General features: G+C 40.3%; 2 protein-coding genes across 2 annotated transcripts; both read left to right on the forward strand.

Annotated features, from left to right (window-relative positions):
- The first annotated feature begins 246 nt into the window (after positions 1-246).
- Positions 247-12,382, forward strand: LOC116325955 (guanine nucleotide-binding protein subunit alpha-13). The gene is made up of 5 exons (XM_031747031.2): positions 247-604; positions 1,684-1,910; positions 5,967-6,017; positions 8,087-8,287; positions 10,093-12,382. Exons 1-5 carry the CDS (start codon positions 322-324, stop codon positions 10,462-10,464), a joined length of 1,134 nt encoding a protein of 377 aa, XP_031602891.1. The 5' UTR covers positions 247-321; the 3' UTR covers positions 10,465-12,382.
- Positions 12,383-12,709: 327 nt separating this feature from the next.
- On the forward strand, positions 12,710-21,604 carry si:dkey-21c1.4 (uncharacterized protein C17orf80 homolog). The gene is made up of 5 exons (XM_031747008.2): positions 12,710-13,168; positions 15,834-17,132; positions 17,454-17,564; positions 17,891-18,007; positions 18,090-21,604. Exons 1-5 carry the CDS (start codon positions 13,159-13,161, stop codon positions 18,116-18,118), a joined length of 1,566 nt encoding a protein of 521 aa, XP_031602868.1. The 5' UTR covers positions 12,710-13,158; the 3' UTR covers positions 18,119-21,604.
- The last annotated feature ends 2 nt before the right edge of the window (positions 21,605-21,606 follow it).

Raw genomic sequence — 21,606 nt, forward strand, 5'->3', positions numbered from 1 at the left:
TTAATTATAGCCGTTAACGCCTATTAATTCTTTTTATAGTGTATCAGGCAATTGGACCTCTAAAACTTTAAAATGTATTCGCGTGTAATTTTCAGTATGCTGCTTATAAAGTTATTTCTGTGTGTTTCAATTCAAACGTAGCTACGGACAATATTGCGTGTTTATGTGAGGCATATCCGCGTAAATAGCACAGTAGGCTGTGCCTTAAGATTGATGGTAAACAGTCAGCAGCGGTACTTCCTGAGTTTAGGGAAGGGGCTTGGTCCCGTGCCTGCGCCCGAGAACGCGCATCAAATTAGCATCGATGAAGTTTGTGCGAACATGGCGGATTTCCTGCCGACCAGGTCCGTGTTAAAAGTTTGTCTACCCGTCTGCCTGCTTAACAGCGGCGAGGTGGAACAGCTGAGAAAGTCCAAAGAGATCGACAGATGTCTCTCCAAGGAGAAAACGTATGTAAAACGGCTGGTGAAGATCCTGCTCCTCGGCGCTGGCGAGAGCGGCAAGTCGACTTTCCTCAAACAAATGCGGATCATCCACGGCCAGGACTTCGACCAGCACGCCCGAGAGGAGTTCAGAGCAACGATTTACAGCAATGTTATCAAAGGTAACCTCGCTACCGAGGGCTGGTAACTTTAAGGGCGTGAAAATCGCCCTTTTTACTCGGTTAAAAGGCACTGGAAAGTTTCCACATCTGTTTAGCAGCGCTGGGCTGGGTGAGAGGACACATAAACAGTCTACATCTGCTCTCGGCACACCCATAGGAGCCTCGTTTGTCCTGAAAGCTTAAATTTTTTTTAGGGGGTTATTTCAGCATAGCTATACTAAATACAGCGAATCAAGTTTTTGTGATATCTTTAACCAACACTACCCGCTGTTTTAAATCAGCTACAGGCAAGTTTTGTTGCTCAATAACTAAGCTCGGGATGAAGCTAATGGAGGGCAACCCGCCAGTGTAATGTGCTGTAAGGTGTTCCTCTTTGTCCACGGACTGAATGAAAGAGAAATCTTTACGTTGGTGTAGTCCACGTTAAACAAAATCGTCTGTAAATACCAACAAGGCTCAACCGTCGCTTTTTAATAGTCACGAAATTGTGTATAACCCGACAGTTATTTCGGCCATTTTCAAAGTAAGGTGTTGGTGTGACCAGCACATCCTGTACATTTTTTTTTAATGAATAAACAGTCAGTTTGAAATAAATGTAAATAATAACTGTGAATACAGGAATTTCCCCGGCTTATAATGTGGTTTTGAAGCTTGATTGGTCATACTTTATCGAAGGTTTTGAATTTTCTTGTTATTTCTGATCATTACATCAGGAAAAATGTGCTTTATTCTTGACTGAATGAAAGCTCAGTTAAAGAAAAATTGGTAGAGTGATGGTTAGCACAAGGTGGTGATTTTTTTTTTCCCCCTTTGAGGGGAGGCTAAGACCTCTTTGGTGGAAATTTTGTGTAAGCAGGAAAAACCCTGAAATCTGTGTAGTAACAGGGTTATGTTAATCATGTGCTACCTTAAAATCAACTCTACTTTTTCTTGCCCCACCAGTATTTTTTTGTATTTTATTCATTTTTTTTAGACACAGCAGGCCTCTAAAGGACACAGGTGTTGGGTTACTTTTGTTTCACCTGCCCTTCTCACTACCCTCTTCCACTTTTAAGTTGCCATCTGACTTCCTTTTCCAGGTATACGTGTGCTGGTGGACGCCCGCGAGAAGCTGCACATCCCGTGGGGTGATGAAGACAACCAGCCACACGGCGACAACCTGATGGCATTCGACACCCGCTCGGCAAAGATGACCAGTGGGCAGCTTGAGACATCGGTTTTCCTGGAGTACCTGCCCGCCATTAAGGCCCTGTGGGCAGACTCGGGCATACAGAACGCCTACGATCGGCGCAGGGAGTTTCAGCTGGTGGGTTAGCACACGCACAGACACACCCACACACACACACACACACACACACACACACACACACACACACACATGCATATGAAATGGCATAACTGACAGATAATGGTGGCCTAGTTTTGTCTGATAAAAACGTCCTCAATCTCAGCTCTCTATCACCAGGTGCAAGAAGGGTTTTCTGGTGTTTCTGAATGGGTTTTTCCAAAAAGTCATATTGATGAAAATGGCAGTGAAAACAGAAAGTGAAACTGACTTTTCAATTCATCCTCCCTTTCCTCTCTCCCTGCATCTTCGGCTCTAATTCTTTAGTCTCTGGTGCTCTCTCTGTGCCGAGTGGTCAGACATGTGATTCAATAGGCTTCCTGTTTACACCTCTCCCAGCTGCTTATATCTTTTGGCTGTCAGTGTGCACGTCTTAACTCTGTGACGTTTACCCCAGAATAGCAGATGTGGTCGGGAGTGCGTTCACATGTCCTTTCTGGGCTGTTGATATGCTCTTATTTTATCTTTTATTACCGTAACTTTAGGCTTCTTTTTAAAAATGACCAACTGTCAGGGATTTTCCTGACTCAAAATAAGCCTCTTTTTCCCATGAGTGTGGCTTTACAGTTAAGGCACTGATTGTTTTACCTGATTTGACAGAAATCTGTGTATTCTGGCAATTAGTAAGCAAAAGAAAAAAAAATGCGTCAATTTTATCCAAGTAAATAATCCCCAATTAAGAAAACAGTGTGTTTATCACAAGGCTGGTGATTTTCCTGTGGCTCTTGCCAAAATGTTCTCTATACAGGAATAACCCTGATTGCCCTGCCTTCATGTGACAAACTTAAACACTTCAGCAGTTAAGGGGCCCCCCAACTGAAGACAGAATAAGGGCTGCGCGTCTCCGAGTGGCTTTCAGTAATGAAAAGCAGAAAATTACAATTTGCCTGTGGGTTGGATAAAACCAAACTTTTCTCAATGGCGTTTTGTTGCTCTGGCACACACACACTCAGCTTGTTGGTGCAAACCTTTCCAGACAGACAAGGGGAATAAGTGTGATCAGAGCAGGAATGTTGATCTGTAGTTAAACAGCTTTATGCTTACAAACAGATCCCTGGCTCTCCCACTCAGGGTTATTTGCACACAAACACTAAGAGTGTCGCACACCTCGCGTTACACAAGGTCACACACACACACGAACATGCATAACCTATCTGTGTAAGAGTGTAAGTATTTTATTCATGTATTCATTTTGCAAGTTGGCAAGTTCCTTTTTTCCACCCGCCCACCCCCGAAATCTTCAAAAGCATTAATTATCACGGAAAACATTGCACCTTTTAGACTTTTGAAGCTGGAGCTGTGCATTTAATAATGGAAGTGAGCTGTCACTTGGACTGATCATTCATATAAACACACAATTGTGACTCATTCGGTGACAGTAGTAAACGGAACAATGTAAGCAGCCTGCTATGGAAACAGCCTGTAACTGAAGAGCGGCAGGATCGCTAAAAGCCTAACTAACTGTTCAGTTACTGGACGCTAGGTGTTGGTATCACAGAATCACTGTAGCCTAAGTGTGCTGCGAGGCAATCATCTGCGATACATCACAATATCTGTGAAAACGAAACAAGTAAAAACGCCCACGAAAAAGCAGGAATCATACATTTATATTCTCCACTGTGGTGTTGGGATATGTGTATCATCGTTAGCAGTTCACTTCAGAGCTTTATGTGGTTTATAATGGACCCCTGTGGGGGTGACTAGCTATGTTAGTACATATAGATATGGCAGTGAGTCTGTGTGAACTTGCTTAACACAGGTCATAAGCACTGCGGCAACTGAAACTGGCGAGGGAATCCGGGTGAAATCGCCTACATGTGTTGATAAAGATATTGATACCGCAGATGGAAGCCATACAAAATATATTGTCCCATCCTTATTTCACGTGTGCATATGTTTACAGATTAAAGCTCTTTGAATTTTGGCCGATTGGTTGAACAAAGCAAATAGTAGGTCACCTGTCACTTCGTCCCACTCTGGAAAATGAGGTGACATTTTATAGACTAAACAATTGATCAGAAATAGCTTTGAGCCTTTATTTGTTGTGTAATATCAGTGGAGGGTCAATGGAACACAGACACAGGGCTACACACTCTCTCTCTCACACACACACACACACACACACACGCACACACGCACACACACACACACAATTACATATTACTGTACAGCCAAGACAGTTAGTTTATAAAAAAATGACATTTTTAAGTCATATGTGACAATTAATTAAGTGCTCTAGGGTACAAAGTGAAACAATATTTGGCTTTAATTTTAAAAAAGCATTATTTTAGGATCAAAAAAGTCTGTATATGTATTAAAATCAATGTATGTACAAAACAGTGTAGTTTTTGTCAAATATCCATCTTTTATGAAACCAACCACACATTTTGAAAAGCAGTAGGGATGTTTTTTTTTTTTTTTTGCCTTTTCTCTTATATTAAAATAAACTTAATATTGTTAGATGCTTGAAATGAAACTGGATATCAATTGCAAGCTTACACAGTGTACAAAACCTTAATATTAAGTTTTAATGGTGAGTACACTGTAAACCCTGAGGGCAACAGTAATTCTGTTGGGAGCCGTTAAAATTTCTTTCCTTCTCTGAGAAGAGATTTGTTTCATTTCCAGCGGATTACCCAGAATCCCCTCGTGTTGACCATGCTCCATTTAAGCATTTGCATCACAAATCGCACGTGCCTTCAGGCTTGGTTGTAATGATCATGTTTAAAAAAGCACACACACACACACACACACACACACACGTAACGCTGTGAGTATGCACATGGCTTCTCTCACTTCCTGCAGTGCAGACGTCAGTGTTACTCTTTACAATAGTCTTAATCTTTTCATCTGAGATTCTGAGATTCATAGTATTAGAATTATTTAGTCACATCTTCCTTTAATGTAAGTGTCGGTTCAGATGACATATTGCTGAGTTTCAGTTTTGCTTCTGCAGGCGTTGTCATGCCTCAGCAGGGAGAACGCAGAGTGATTGCGCTTCTTGTTTCTCTTCTCCTTTTTAAAAAAAAAAAAAAAAAGAACGGGACAAAAAATCTGACTCGATTTTTGATTATTTCAAAACCAACCAAACCCTTCTTAGTTATGAGCTCCTTTTACTCGGGCGGAGTCAGATATGAAATCAGAAAAGTAGCTTTTTCTTCATTTAACTCTAGTAGAGCGCCACACCATTGGGCTCCTCCCTTGGGTAATCCTAGCCATGCACATACACACACAGACATGCACACACAATCACAGGTTTTTCAGGTCAGGTTAGTTTTTTTTGTTTTTTTTTTCCCTCCCCTAAAGATCAAAAGGTGACAAGAAGAAGAAGCTGGGGTGGTTAATGCTGGTACATGGTGGTAAGAGAGAAATACAACCTGGTCGCTGCAACTGGGAACATTTAAATGCTTATTGTGTCATTAATGCAAAATACATGCAAAAAACAAAACAAAAATCCCCTGTGTGAGTGTAGTGCGTTGCAGTAGAGGCGCTGCAGGTCACAGGAAAGACGATGGGTTAAATCTGTTTTTCTTTTTGCACGCGGTATTTTGGTTTACGTCGAGTGCAGGACCTGCACCAGCTCACAGATAAAGGAATGCATCTCAGTCCTGGCAGCCCCGTGTCTGGACTTGCACTGCCTGCATGAAAGCAGTGTTGAAAAGGTCTTGGGGAAAAAACTCAAATAAAACACTTCTAACCACGCACACACACACTAACCAACACTTCTGTATACATCAAAGACACACTTAGAAACACGTGTCACAGTCTGACTAAATAATGCGCATCCTGCCTCAGTACCTCAGAACACACTCTGTTCTGGGGCAAACACGGGAGAAAGAAAAAAGTCAGGTTACCTCTGTCTGTGTGGCAGCTAAACACTCTCCCCACTGGTATCTCGGCACCTTTTCCACTTGCAAACATATTGCTGTAAAATGTTTTCTGCTGATTGTGGTAAAAATGACAGAACCTAATTAATTGTGTAGAATTAACAGAAATTCCTCCTCTGTCCTGTCGCAGGGTGAGTCAGTGAAGTATTTCTTGGATAATCTGGATAAGCTCGGCGAGCCGGTAAGTTGTTTCTGCTTGTACTCTTTGTGATAATCAGACTTGTGCATGTTATAGTTAATACTGCAACATGTCCAGACAATTAATGGTTAGCTTAGAAATGACTAAGGCGGTTGTTTGCCACAGATAATGTTGGCATTTTGTGAAAGAAGCTCCTTATATTTAATTAAGCTCAATTTTTTTTCAGGTGTATAAAAGTTTAGTTAAAAAAAAACATCAAGATGAACACAGTAAGCAAGTTCAAACAGTTTATAAACCCTTAATAGTCTAAACTCCAAAACTTGAGGGCGTTATTGAGAGTAAATCAGGGTTTTTCCTTTATTAACATGAGAGATATTTTAACCGCTCCCAACTGAGTCTTAACAATACTTCCTTTTTTCTAACATCAGCATGCTGGAAGTTGAATTGTTTTTCAGATTTCTGTGCATCATAAACACATCCTTTTTACATTGAGGACATTAAGTGCTTATACTTGTACTATTATTTACAAACACACATGCGTATGCTAACATCTACAATCTTACTGTCTTTATGAGGTTTGTATGCGTATGTTTGTTTTGTAAATTTAATTACACTTTTATTACCAAGGTTGTGCTTACAGGTGGTGTAAGCACAAAGGCTGCTGTATTCTTTTTGATGCGTCTTTCATGTTGTGCTCTTCAATACAGCCACCTTTCGTATGAACTCGATACATAAAGTGCAGCCTTTTCTACTCATTTCCAGCACCACCTTTTTAGACTCTACTAGAGTGGCTTTGCATGATTCATAGTTAAAATTAATCCTTATACTGTGCTCACTCAGATCTGTGTGTCTGGGATGACAAGATTAAGGAGGTGCCACATCTTGGTGACGTCAACCAGAGCTAGGAGAAGAAAAAAATGCCATGCCATTGTCATGTTTACTGCAAGCTTCCATCATATCAGTATACATATCACAGAAAATGGACAGAGGCTTAGCGGCTTCACTTTATATGTGTTTGAATGAATATAATGTTGCATGCACACACATCCTCATAGCTTTTGTAAATGCTATCAAGCTAAAAAGCTAGTTTTGTTTCGTGTGTTTCTGTGGGGGGGGGTGTGTATGTTAACTTCACTCCTGTGGCTGACCTCAGGCTTTTTTTGTTTATTATAGAAATACATACACACACAGTTGCAAACCACAGTGTTCTCATTACAAATGAGCACATTTTGAATGGGCGCTGCTAACATGAATGAAATCCCCCCTAAATGCATAGTCAAACTCATAATGACTGTTTTCATAATGGAGTTGCTGTGTTTTCTTTCATCACCATTTTACAAACAGCATCCATTTGTGGGTGTTTGTGTTTAGTTTATAAACATAATATTCATTTCAACTCTTTGTGCTGTCAATTTTAGCCGTGCTAGTTTCTCTCCTCCTTGTTTCACCCTGTGTAGGAGTCTTTTTTTATTTAGTAAGACATGTTTAAAGTGGTCAAGTTATTTTTTTAAACTGAACACACCTAGCCTGCATCTGGAGCAGTCCCCTCTATTAAGCAGTCAGTCTGAACCTTCTAAAGCAGTTTAACAATGATTACAAAGATGATTGGCTTGTATACAGAGCCTTTACCCAAGCTTCCTGGTGATTTTCAGTAGAAATATCCACCTTTAGATTCAGCTCCTCCACAGAGGTTACAGCAGAAGCAGATGTTAAACTTATTATGTCAAACCTTTACTTTCATTTTCTACAAAATGCCGGCCTTCCCATCGATTGCTTTCTGTGGGAAATCCCCATATTTGTGAATATTTAGGAAACCATTTTTGTGTAGTCTTAAACTCTGCTGTGATTTCCTCAGAGCTCATAAATGTGTCATTTCCAGTCTTGCTTTTGCAGGACCCAAAGTTAGAGCTGAAGAATAAAACACATTTCTACTATTTACAGATGAATTGGCTGCTAGTTTGAACTTTATTATGTGTCTGGTGTTTCTTCTTCAGTCTGCAAGCAAATCATGGTTTTGAAAGGATTTTATATCAAATGGTTAGATGGAAATGAGGACAAATAGTATTTTTGTCTCAATAATTAAAAGTTTGTCTTTCTGTCTCTCCTGCTAGGATTATCTTCCCACTCAACAGGACATCCTGCTGGCTCGTAAACCCACCAAGGGTATCCACGAGTATGACTTTGAGATCAAGAATGTTCCCTTCAAGATGGTGGACGTGGGAGGGCAACGATCCGAGCGGAGACGCTGGTTTGAGTGTTTCGACTCAGTCACCTCGATCCTCTTCCTCGTCTCCTCCTCCGAATATGACCAGGTAAAAAAAAATTAAAGTAAACACCACTGCTGCATCAGATGCAGAAAGAAACCATGGCATCTCATTTCCTGCCACTCACGAGCAAGCACGCTCACTACAGATAGGCTGATAAGACGCACATATTAACCAGTTTGTTCTTGACGATAATGTGTGGTAACTTTTGATAAGGTTTCATTGATGCTTCTGCATGTGCAGCCGCAAGACTTTGCTGAAGACGAATTAATCATTTGAGTTTCTAACTAAAGCACTGATGTGACCACCACTTAGATGTGCAAGTGACAACTTTTGTGTACAGTTTTGAATTTCATATTTTGATGGCACCCTGGTTCATTTATTTGCTAGTCGTGCTGTATTTATTTACCATGTTTCCCCTTCCGTCTTCAGTATTCTAGCGACAGGCTGATGTGAATCCCCAAAATTTGACTGATACGTTTAAATAGGCACCAACAGCATGAATCGGTCTGTTCTTCATCACATTTACAAGGCTCAGTTCGGGGGGTTGTGGTTCGGTACTTTTTCAGAGCCGTGGGAAAACAGCGAGAAGACTTGCAAGACAACATTTTACAAGTACACATTAAATTGTGATGGATTGAAGTATTTGCACAAAAGAGAGGCTGAAATGTCCAGCAGAAACTTAATTCGAAGTTCAGAGCAGATGTAAGGATATTGCTTTGCTGCTAACTTTACACAAACTGAAATTATCTCAAGCATTAATGGAGACTAAGCCAACTAACTTCTGATTGGTTGCCCCTCATATACAAAAGGCTTGAATGTCAGGCAGGTATGGCTTCTTTGAGAGAACCATTTTGAAGATTTTTCACATGAAAAGACCCAAGAGTAGGAAAAAACCTGTCTGAAACTGAGTGTTTACAGCAGTCTGAAGCCGGATTCCTTGATGATATTTAATATGAGTAAGTTTTATGAGTATCCACCATTATAACAGTATATAAATGGCAGAAAATAAGGAAAAGAATGGGTCCCCTTTAAGGATTCCAATGGCATTGCTTTCTTAATGGTTGAATGTGGAATCAAGCTGCTTGAAAGCAGATGAAAGAATTATTTGCCTGTGATCGAGCCATCTCAAGTGTTTTGCCATCATAAATATGTTTTCTGGGACTTAACCAACTTCATTTTAGCAACGCTGGCCCCTAGTTTTTAATTCAAATCCCTCACTGCTTTCCTCATTTTGCTGTAACTGACTCAGAAAACAAGCTCTTGTTTGATTTGCCCTGTGCATAGTGGTGCAACGGATCATGGTTGATCCGTAATCCGAACCGATCCCACTCCACAGTTCGGGACGCACATGATCCAAAGATTCGAAAAAGAAGAAAAAAAAGTATGTGTATGGTGCGCGTGGTCAGCCTGTCAAGCGATAGTTGTGGCCAGCGCTAGCGGTCCAAGGGGAGCAAAAAATACTTAATAAGTTAATAAGTAAATGTTAAAAATTTTTCTTTTTTTGCTGATCCGAAAATTGATCCGATCCATGACTTAAAACCGTGATCCGAACCGTGAGATTTTTGATATCTTGCACCACTACCTGTGCAACATACCAACTGTTGTAAGAGCCATGTAATAGCAGGCTAACCCAAATAGCCTAGTTTTTGTTTTTTTGGTTTTTTTTTTAAACCTATTGCGCACCATAAAACAGTGGTTTTATGGTGCACAAGCCAAATTGACTTTGGTTAATAGGAAATGCTATTAAAAGGAAGCTTATGAATACCTGACAGGATGTAACATGTACAGGTTAAAGGATTTACACCATCTGTACTGGCAGTAGTATTTAATTCTTCCGTCATCTGTTACAGGTGCTGATGGAGGACAGGCAGACCAACCGGCTTCGTGAATCGCTCGACATCTTCGAGACCATTGTCAACAACCGTGTCTTCAACAACGTTTCGATCATCCTATTCCTCAACAAGACGGATCTGCTGGAGGAGAAAGTGAAAAACGTTCCCCTCAAGGACTACTTTCCTGAGTACAACGGACCGGAGCACAGCCTGCCGGATGTCCAGGCGTTCATGGTGGAGTGCTTCCGGGCCAAGAGGCGCGACTGTACTCAGAAGCCCCTGTACCACCACTTCACCACCGCCATCAACACGGAGAACATCAGGCTGGTGTTTCGGGACGTCAAGGACACCATCCTGCACGACAACCTCAAACAGCTCATGCTCCAATGACCTCTGACAACCTGTGAAAATGGAGGACCTGAACAGGGACAGACCACCCCCTCGCTCATGAAGAGGACTTGGGAGAGAGAGCAGCATCAGAAGAATCCGATAGACGTCAGCATTCTTCTTCAGACATTTTATATTAGTTTTTACTCTCCTCTTTGAAGAGTTGGCCCACTTGTAAGTTCAGGATTTGTTTGAGGAACAAGTAAGCTGTGCACGCTGTGGTAATATAGAAAGAGAAGAAGCCTCGTTTGGATCTTGGATGACATCTGAAACCTGCTGCTTCACCTCCTCTGTCCTGAGCTCTGCATTCACAGCACGAGTTACTGGGGCTTTTTTCTCACAAGGTGTCAATGCTGGCGCCAGCAAAAGGTTTTTCAAAATGACACGCACGGCTTCCAAACAAACGCAGGAATTAATATAAGTAACGTTTAATTACCAGTACTGTGTGTACCAGTACTTGCCGAGCAGTGAATTCATCTAGTCCAAATTTACTGTTACGTCTGTTGAAAGTTGTTGCTAAGTCATTTTAGTTCATAGGCGTGTTTGTTACACCATTCGTCTCACGTTTGGCTGTCATCAGCCTTTTTTCTTTTCTTTTTCCCCCATTTCAGATCAGCAGGTTTAACGCCCGCGATCAGAAGTGAAGACGTAGTAGAATTACAGTTAAAGATTTGAGGAGTGAACTGGCTCCAGCACTGGCACCTTGTTTTGCAGAAAACTGCTTGACGAGGGCACAACCACACCAGACTGAACCTTTTAATTCCTTTGATATAATTTCTTAAGACTTAATCACTATTTAAATGTTGCTTTATTATTAAATCTTTAATCAGATAATTAAGATGCCAGTTTCCGTATAAATTGTCCCTTATTTCTGGGTGTTCAGAGGGTAAAAAGATTACCTTCTTAGGCAGGTGTGCCACTTAGTGAACATGCAGTCCACTGTTTTCTCAGGGTTGAATCAAAACCGGTGTTGATGCTGATGTAATTGTTGATGAGCTAACTGAATATTCTGATTCTGATTATTATTATTTTTTATTTTTATTTTTTAATTCTGAGTGGTGCGACTCAGCCAGGCCTCCCTGCCATTAGCCGGGTGGTGTTTAGCACCGTATCCTCCTGGCTTTGACCACTGACATTGACCCAGAACCCCCAGCTCCTCCCTTTCTTTGTTTTCATCTGTGATTAGATGCCTTGTAAAGGGACAGTCCTCTCCTGTTTGCCTGAATCATGAATGTGTGTTAATAAATGTACAGAGATTTGCTCTAGATTGCTTGAATATACTATAACCAATATTAATGTGGTAAGATATAACCCATCATGTGAGAATATCTGTGTTGGCACTGACTCCAGGCATCTCTGAAAACCCCTTGAACATTTTTTTTCCTTGTGTTGTTTAGATTTCCCTCAAAACTACATTTTGAATTATATGTTACCAAAAAAAAAAAAAAAAAAACGACAAACGAAAAGACAAAAGCTTGAGTACTTTTGTCCGTGACCGTATTCTGGTCTGGGCCAATCTTTGTTAGAGCACCATTTCCAGGCACTGTTAAAATCTCTGCTTCTCTGCCAAAAAATCACCCTGTGCTTTTTCAGGACTGTGCACACTGACCGTGTCCAGTTTTACTCCAAAAATACAGCTCGTGAGAGCTTCACTTTGCTTCCAGCCCTGGCTTTGTAAATACTGTAATCTGTTGCCATGTAAATAATATCCAGGTTTATCTCCTATATGTAAATGGTTGTAGAAATGGCTGACTTTTTTCCCATCCCGATTTTTTTGTTTTTTCAAATCACAGCTTTTCCAATGAAGATGATGTTTTGATGTAGTGTATTTGTTTTCCATCACGGCTTGTTTTTGAAATTCTTGCTTGTGTTGTCTCTCATGCCAGTCTAACCCTCTCAATAAAATCCACTTTTCTACTTATGTCTTGCTCTCTTGATATGTTTGCTTTTTTGAATAATTTGGTTCATTGTTAATCGTGAGGTGCCGTTTTATGCCTGAAAAACTTTGATTTTATTGTCTTTAGAAATTCACTGTGAATTTCTTTGAGGTGCAAATTTAAACCTGGGTTCTTTACCACTTAAACCAAAATCTAATGATTAACAAAACACGAGGAGCACGTGTTACGTAGATAAACCTTACTGTACCACTAAGACGTCTTTTTTTCAGTACTCTGCCAGAAAATTACGTAAGCATTTCTGCGGATACATCGTTTCCGACGCCTCAAGCGTACCTATGAAACGTTTAGTGGGTATTTTGACTTCATCCAAAAATGCGTCGGCATGTTTGGGGACTTACGCAAAAGGCGGAAGTGGGGAGGAGTGAATCACAAAGTCGACGCAACACACCCACCGAGCAGATCCCTGCGTGTTCGTACAAGACTTTTATCTGTCACAGCAGTGTAACGGGCTGTACCGTTATAAACCACATCCAAGGGGTGTAATTTTAAACTAGGGCGTCAATATATTGATGATTTTACGATAACTTTTGATTTTACATTCAGGCTTCGAACTCGCTACCTAAAAGCGGGGTCTTTCACTTCATCGTCGCGACTCTCAGAACTTACTTAACCGAAACTGTTTAAAAGTGACACTCCCGCGTGTAAATGTGATAATTACTGACGCTTCACCTTAGTGCTATAACTTTGCTGCTCTGAGTCATGCTTTCACCCGATTGGCTGTTTGACAGGCGCGTGTGAAATGGGCTGTGGTAAGTGTCACACAACTGTAATTCAGAATAGCGGTAACACCACGTGATACAATAACGACCAATATATTAATTTGCTGAATTATAAAAATATGTTTATTGCGTCGTCTAGAAGCCGGGGTGACAAACATAACGCCCGGGGGCCAGAACTGACCCACCAAAAACTCCAATCCGGCCCACTGGACCTCTATGTAAAATGTGAAGGAGATCATAAATTTTGGACTTTAAGCTATATTGTCATAAATTACGCAGCTGGTGCTAATGATAATGATCTCCCTCACAGCCATTTGTGCTTCAAGAAAGTAATAAAGTAACAAACGAAAGACAGAAAATGTCCTGTTTCTTCACTAACTACTAGAAATTTCTCTTTTTATTTAAAATGTGTCTACAGTAAAATAAAGGACATTTTCTGTAAATTAACAAAAACTTTCTCTTTATAATTACTGGTAGTTGGTCAATGAGCTACCAGAACTTTTCCTGTAATTTTACACATTCATATCTTGCAATTTAGGTGTAAAGAGTCATGCTGACAAATGTCTTTCGTTAACGTGTCCTTATCGTGTATATAAACTAATGCATACTGTTGAAATTACACTTCTTTTTCATAAATTGAGATATCCCAGGAATTAAATGTGCAGTTAAACTACTTTACAATGACAGGAAAGGGATTTTGACAGTTCCAGCTAATTTCAAAGTGGCCAGTATGCAGCCCTTGATGTAAAATTGATCTAGAGGCTAGGTATTAAATATATGGCCTGTTGGCCAGACGTGGGTCCAAAAAGCTCCAATTCAGCCCACTGGATGGCTTTGGAAAATATGCATTTCTTTATAATATGGAAAAGCTGAGACGTTTTGTTAAATAAAATTGCGCTTATTTTTCTGAGGGATTTTTCTTATCTCAGGGAAAACAAGGGTAACATTCATAGTGCTGAAAGTTGAACAAAAACAGTTAAGGCTTCACTGATCTAGCCTATTTAACTTGAAATTTGGTTGTATGTGCCCCATGATAAGCTCGACACCCCTGGTCTAGAGAACCTATTATTCAGGTGACAAGGTTCCCATTAATCGGGTAGTCTTCAATGCAAAGCTGTATTTTATTGACACTCATTATGGGTCTGAATGTCATGGTAGTTTTGGGATTTTAATTTCACTATTCCATTGACTTTGTGCAATATACTAGTACCACTGGCAGCAAAACAGCCTTGATGCTACCACTGCCATGCTTGACAGTTGGTACAGTTTTCTAAGATCAGAAAGTTTCATCTTTACTTCTTCAAACTTCTTCAAACATTGTGGCTCAATCTTTCTCTCATCTGACCATAAATCCTTTCTCACATTTGGTTTGTCCTTATGGGCAGCTGCAAATTTCAGTCAAGCGTGACGGTTTTTATTTTGGAGCAGGGGCTTCTTTCTTGGTTGGCACGCTCTCAGTCCATAGCTATGTAAAACTTGCTTCACTGTAAACAGTGACACTGGTGCTGCAGTTTCAAGTTAATTGCAGGCTTGAGCCTTGTTGGTTCCCAGGTCGTTCCTGAACATCCCAATTAATTACCTCTTATCTGAGGAGGACAGTTTGGGTCTTCTTCCAGACCTTGGCAAAGTGGTGGCACATCCAACTTATACCTATTTACAGTTGTCTTAACTGATAATTTTGGAATCTGCAGCTGTTTAGAAATTGCTTCAACAGATCTTCCCAACTTGTTTAAATCTAAAAATGCCTTTCTGAGATCTTCACCAAGTTCTTTGGACTTTCTCATTCAATGAGTGCTGTCAAAAAAAATCCCTTTTAAGCTGGCAGACAAGTTACCAGTTGTACTATATGTATACTTTTAACCCTGTGTGGATTAGAGAAAATGCAAAGTAAAGCCAGACCTGTGCACATATGTATTGTTTTTTAAAGTCATTAAAGATGTATGTTGTATAACCATGCTGCTTTGGAAAAAGTTAAGTTCAAAGAAATCATTAAAAGTCGAAAATTACCACAACATCAACACCCATGATGTGTAGATGTAAACTTCAGACCACAACTGTATGTATGACATATTTTGAATGCAAGGTGTGTTAAACATATAGATTGGGAACCAGAAGAGGTGTCGGCCCACCAAAGGAACCAATCTTTCCAACTAGACTGCTCTGCGAGTGTAAAAATGTAGTGACATTTTAATTTTAGTAATTTTTGTTCCTAATGGCTGACCTTAACTTATTCTTCTTTACAGTAAAAGAAAGGGTAGGTATTCTGTTTTGTGCAGCTGATTTTCTGGTCTACCTAACATCAAAATGGACTTTATTTAATTATTTAAAAAAAAAACAACCTCAAAAGCAATTGGTGCAGTGGTTAACACTGTTGCCACACAGAAATAAGGTTCTTGGTTTGCACGTCCTGGTTGGGTCGGGGGTTGGGTGATCCAGTTTCCTCCTACAATCGTGCATGCATGTTAGGTTAATTTGTGATTCTAAATTGTGTATGAGATCATAATCAGTATGTTTATGCACACATAGCTGGTGCTTGATATGATTTTCTTTCTTTAAAGATGAAATTGTTCATATAAAGCTAAAACTATACCTTATTTGTATTCAGCCATTATGTTCTTCCAACACGTCTTCACTGGTCGTTCTATGTTTGCCCTGGAAGTCCCATTTTGACCCGTTCTCTGTCACCCACCCACAGAGGTGTGTCCATTCTGCGGGAAAACTTACAAAAGGTTGAAGAGTCACTTGCCACATTGCAAAGCAGCTGCTGCCTCTAAAGCGCCACCATCCAAACCAGATGTCACAGCAAACCAGACAGCATCGTCTTCTCAGCTGGACTCAGTTTTGTCCAGAGAAACAACAAAGGGAAGGAAGTCATCGTCATCAGTCATAACAGATCTACAAGGACAGACGCGTAAAAGGGACACAGCATCAGGACCATCAAATGCGACATCTTCATCACCACGAACATCATCATCCATGACATTACTTTCACCAACTACGAAGAAGAAACAAAAGCTGGTTGATCAAATAAAGACAAGCACCCTTTTGTTATCTCCATCTCCAGCTCTGCCCCCCACCACCTCTAAACCAAAAAAGAAGAGTCTCCGTGCATTGATAGAAGCTGCCAAGTCTGACCAAATAACAAAGGAATCACTAAAGGTGTCTGAAACAGAACCAACTCTAAGCTCCAGAACCACAGCTCAGACAGAGCCCAAAACTATCTCAGGCAAAGACTATGCCCATCTGTCTGCAGACGCTAAACCCAAAGATGCACCTAAGAAGATGCCAAAGACAAAGAAGGTTAATCAGATGCTTTCCACAACCAAACAGAGTGAAAGTAGCACAAAATCCCCAGAGAAAAGACACAACTTTTGGGAGGATGGCAAGCAGGAGATTGAGGATTCATCCATGAATAATTTTGTTTTGAAATTAGGAAATGGCCACCAGGCAAAGATCACCCTCCAGGATGTTAAAGCCACATTAGGCCGAGCTAGACCACCTCGTCAGTCCAGCAGGCCGGGCATCCTGAGTCAAATTCAAACTAATGACAACCTGTGCAGTAAAATCGGAGTCGATACGGGTGTTGGACCAGTTCCACTTTTAGAAGATAATCAAAAGTATGTTGCAACTCAGTCTGATGAGCTGCTGAGCACTAGCCCACAACATGCAGGCCTAAAATCAGATAAGAAAATACCCTCAAAGACTAAACAACTGGCTTTAGTCCCTCTGCGAGATGTGCCAGAATCAACCCCTCCTACAGCTCCCTTCCTGTGTGCGTCATCTCAGCTGTGGCAAGCTATGCCTCCTCCAGTCAACCTGAATGAGGGGCTGAAGGTGAGCCATCACATGACAGGCCTCCTCACAAAATCGGCACCAGTGGGTCAGTTTTCCAGCCTTCTTTCCCCTCTTGTATCACAAAGTCTGCCAGTGAAGGTGGAGACAGTGGAGAAGCCCGAGGTCAGGAAGCAAAGCACTGCTGAAAATCCAAACGAAGGTAAGTATTTGGAAATAATTGTTTTCCAGCCAAAATGTATACAGACCTGATGGTCCAGATTTTTTGCCTGCCTGTCGTACAAAAGAATATAGTTAATGAATTATATTCAGACATTTGAAAAAGGCACTTTGTGACTCACCACACTGTGTTAGGCATTTTTCACAGATTTTATTGATAAAGTAGTTCAGAAATTAAGAAAAATTATTGGCATATATTGTCAGTTTTACTGGGCCAGTACCAATAATAAAGACTTTTGAATAATATTCAGCTTGATTGTAGTGTGTCAGCTCCCTGATTCTCTGTCGGTGCCATGGATTACAGGAGCTCTGACACACCGGAGTCTTGGACAGGTGAGACTGAGGGAATTACCTAAATGGCTGGCCTGCAAAACCCCAAGCCATCCAAAAGATGCTGTGGAAATGTTGCAAAGAGGTCAGTATCTCTCTCTCACACACAGAGACACAGTATTTGTGCTACTCACAGCACAAAAGCCACCCTCCCATTTGTTTGTCTGTCACTTCTAACTTCCTGTAACCATGTTATCTCTCAGAAATGAGGTTTTATTCAACTTTGTAGATGCTTGTAGTCAGATTTTGTTACCTCAGAACAAAAGCATTATAGCCAACAGCTGTTAGCAGCCGCTTAATATCTGCTATACAGATGTGAGATTGGTGTCTATTCTTCACATAACTCACAGAAAAAGTAAGTATTAACATTTCTGTGCATGTCTTTTCTCATCTCTTCTATGCGTCATTCAGGCTGGCAGTGGTATTACAGGCGGTATATTGATGTGAGGAAAGGAGGTGTAGGTGGACTGGGCATGTTGTTAGCAGGATACTGTGTGCTCAGCTACATCTGGAGTTACCGCCACATCAGTAAGTGTGTTGCTAAGTGTGTGCCCCATTTAACTGATGGATTTGGAGATAAGCTGGTTTTCTTTTTTGTTCCTTTTCCCAGAGCTTGATCGCTGGAGGAAGTATCACTAAGGGTCAAGGAAAGATACTTGGAGCAGCAGCATTGACAGAGAAAAGATTCAGAACTTCAGGACTCCATATGATGAATTTGCACAGCATTTATAACTGAGAAATTGGTACCATTACTTATAAGCATGTAAGCCCTTCCCTTCAGCCAATTTTGTGTATTCTGTCACCAGCATACATTGGGAGCACTATATAGTATATAAATGATAAATAGTGAAGCAAGTGCAAAAGTGCCTTAAACTGAATTCTTTGTAGTGACCACAAGTGTACAACTCTTCTGGTTGGAAAACAAGTACAGGTGTATAGAAGTCTATGTCAATTCTCCAGTGAGTTTAGTCTCAGTAGCTAGTTTCAAGCTTGATTGAATGCTTATTTTTTGAATTAACACCCCCCCCCCACTTCCCAATTGCAGTAAAACAAAGCAGGGTTGGGCGGGGCAACATGTGACTGACAGGTCACTTCCATATAAGTGTACAGTTCCCCCTCAATTCAACCCCAGATCCACTCATGACAACAGGACAAATGCTCAGCTCTAAGCTTCACATTGGGACTGCGTTGACTTCATAGTGGTTACATCAGAGTTCCTCTAGAAGCAAGTCTTGCCGTTAGGTTCTTATTTGGGCAGTTTCATTTCAGTGGTCACTGGGACCTAAAACTGCATGTGTGGTATCACCAGTCAGATCTGATAAAACCGCCTTAATCCTGCTGACTTTTCCCCAAAATAAACCTTTTTTGTTCCCCTGTTTGTCCCACTACCTTGTTTGCTTTTGCAAACAAGCATATGTTATGGAGACAGACTGCATGATTATGAATTTTCCTAATTAAATGAATTACAAATGAATACAAAACTAAAACATGTAACTTTCTATCTCTAGGTGACTATGATAAGAGTAGTTTCATTCTTATCTGTATAAGGTTTCTAAAATGAAAGCTCGTCATGCTGCATTGTATTATTTTAAAATGCTTATGTTTTTGTATGTTTCTTTAATTATTACGGTCTTATTTATTTCATGGAGAAAATGTGTTTTTTTTTTAAAGTATTTCCTTTTTTAAAAACCCAGCTTTTTTGAGTGTCAAAACATTTTTCCTCATCAGTGACCACTGTGTGTTCCAGACCTCCACTAGCTGTCACTGTTGGGTTATGTTACTTGAACCAAAGGGGGCTGGGCAGTCTGTCTGCTGTGCAGTTTTCTCAGTTCTTTTGTGTAGAGGCATCGGTGCTGGAGTCCATAAAAGGATTAAAAAGAACCAACAGATTTCTAACTTGATAAAATATTACTTTGGCAGCCGTGATGCAGAGAAACATGAAATCTAAATGTCATGACATCAGTAAAAAGATCATATCTGTGCAGCAGAGGGTAACAAATCTGGTTTTCCTTTGCCACTGCTTCCTCTGTCACATGATGTGATTATGCATGCTTAGTCCATCAGTGCCAGTGTGTGAACCCTCACAGAATAGCAATGGAGGGAAATCGAAGGAGGTTCTCAGCCGGACTGGACCAGTTCCTTGTTGTACACAAAATGAATTTATTGTTGAATCACCTAACTGCTGTAGTGAACACGCATTAGCTACAAATAAAGAAACAACAGCATTTTTTTTTTGTAATGACTTTACTGACACTGCTTCTTAGTCAACACAATAAAAAATAATTTTCTTAAGTTTTTGCTTTACATTCTCTTTTTCTTCGTACAAAAATTATAAATATTTTGTGTCTAACTTTTTTTATACAAAACAACAAACTATACAAATCAAATCGGACAGAAAAACAGTGAAAATGAAGGCAGAAAACGCATCTGCACAAAAAAAAAAAAAAAAAAATGATGATGATGATAGGGGAGAAAAAGCACAGTTTGTTCCTACCAGGCTCTCAAGACCATGATATGCATTCTGATAACACAATGGTTTACAAACACTGGGTATGTCCCTACTTTGAAAGCCTAAAGTGAACATCCTTGTAGATATAAGTGCTATAGAGGCACAAAATCTTGTAGCAGTCGCTTGGAGGAGCAAATGCAAAATCTCACTTGACCCTCACTTGTCATTTGAGATTTGCTTTCAAAGCAAACAGCCCAGTTTTTCTCGGAAAGAAGAGGTCTGCAAGAGCTGAGGCAGAGATGCAGGCAGGCTGCCATGGCCACTGGCACTTAAATTAAAAAAAAGGGTCCTCTATCATCCCATATGAAAGGCCTTCAGTCTGTGTGTGTAGTCTATTAGCAAGCATATTTCACATACATGTTCATAGGAGAAAGGTGGTACTGTCCAGAATCAACCCTGAGAGCATTTAATGCATTTAATCAGGGCTTTTGTGTTGTTGCAAAAACAGAAGTAGAAGGACATTATTTAGGACTTTTAAGTCTTGGTTCAATAAAACAAAAACATAATCTTTCTGAGTTCAGAGGAAACACTACAATTTTCTTTTTTTAATAATTAGCCACAGAGCTGGTGAGACAAATGAGGGGGATTCTGGATGAGACCACAGTCTCTCCTAATAATTTTGGTTGTGCTGCTGAGAAGAAAAAGAGAGGAAGTGTGAGAAAACTATCCCAGGGAGCTAAGAAAACGCTTGGCAATAAAGTCAAAAGTATGGCAATCACACTACCAAACTACAGGAAATCAGTGTGTATGGTTGCCAATTAACACACACACACACACACACATTGACGTGTCAGGGTAGTAAAGCATAGAGAGAAAGATATGATTCATATATAATTATATGCAAAAGGCAAACAAACATACATACAATCAATGACCCTCCTGGGTCATTTAAACTGCTGACAGTATTGTCATGTTCTCAACGCTGGGGAACACATAACAACAAACAAAAACAGTCCTGTTTCTTTCAATGTCATTTCAAAAAAAAAAAAAGTTCAGCAAATTTAACATCTCTTCCTCAATCTGAGGACGTAGCTCCACAGACACAAACTCACTGTGAAATGATGAAGGTGGCAGAGATCTACAGATATGTCCTGTGTCTGTGTCGGGACTTGCATACCTTTAAGGTACAAAAGAAAATGAAAAAGGTGACTTAAGCACAAAAAAGCACTGTAACACTACCACATGTGTCAATGGGACTAGTTTAACTGGCTTCTAGTGTGATTAAGAGGTTGTCCTTGTTACAGGCAGCCAAAAACACAAAAGCAGGCAAAAAGATTTTGGTTCTCTTCAAAGTGTCCATCTGGTTCAGCCCAGCATACACCGCATATTGACAACAGCCTTGTGTTTATATAGTTCCTGAAATAGGCCACAGTATGTTTAGTGCAACTTGCCTGTTTGAAGGTATCTCTACTGAGCTTAGATGTGAGGAGATCTACACCTCTCAACCATGAACTACTTGTACAAAAGCAACTGTTTGCGTGCTTTGATGTAGAAAGAATAGAAATAAATGGATTTTCTGATATTTAGAGCTTCTTCATGTAAACACTTCCATATAAAAACCTAGAATTAGGCACAGAGTCCCTCCTCCTCATCTCTCTTGTTCGGCATAGGTAGTGGG

The sequence above is a fragment of the Oreochromis aureus genome, linkage group 8 (assembly GCF_013358895.1).
Source record: "Oreochromis aureus strain Israel breed Guangdong linkage group 8, ZZ_aureus, whole genome shotgun sequence".
NCBI lineage: Eukaryota > Metazoa > Chordata > Actinopteri > Cichliformes > Cichlidae > Oreochromis > Oreochromis aureus.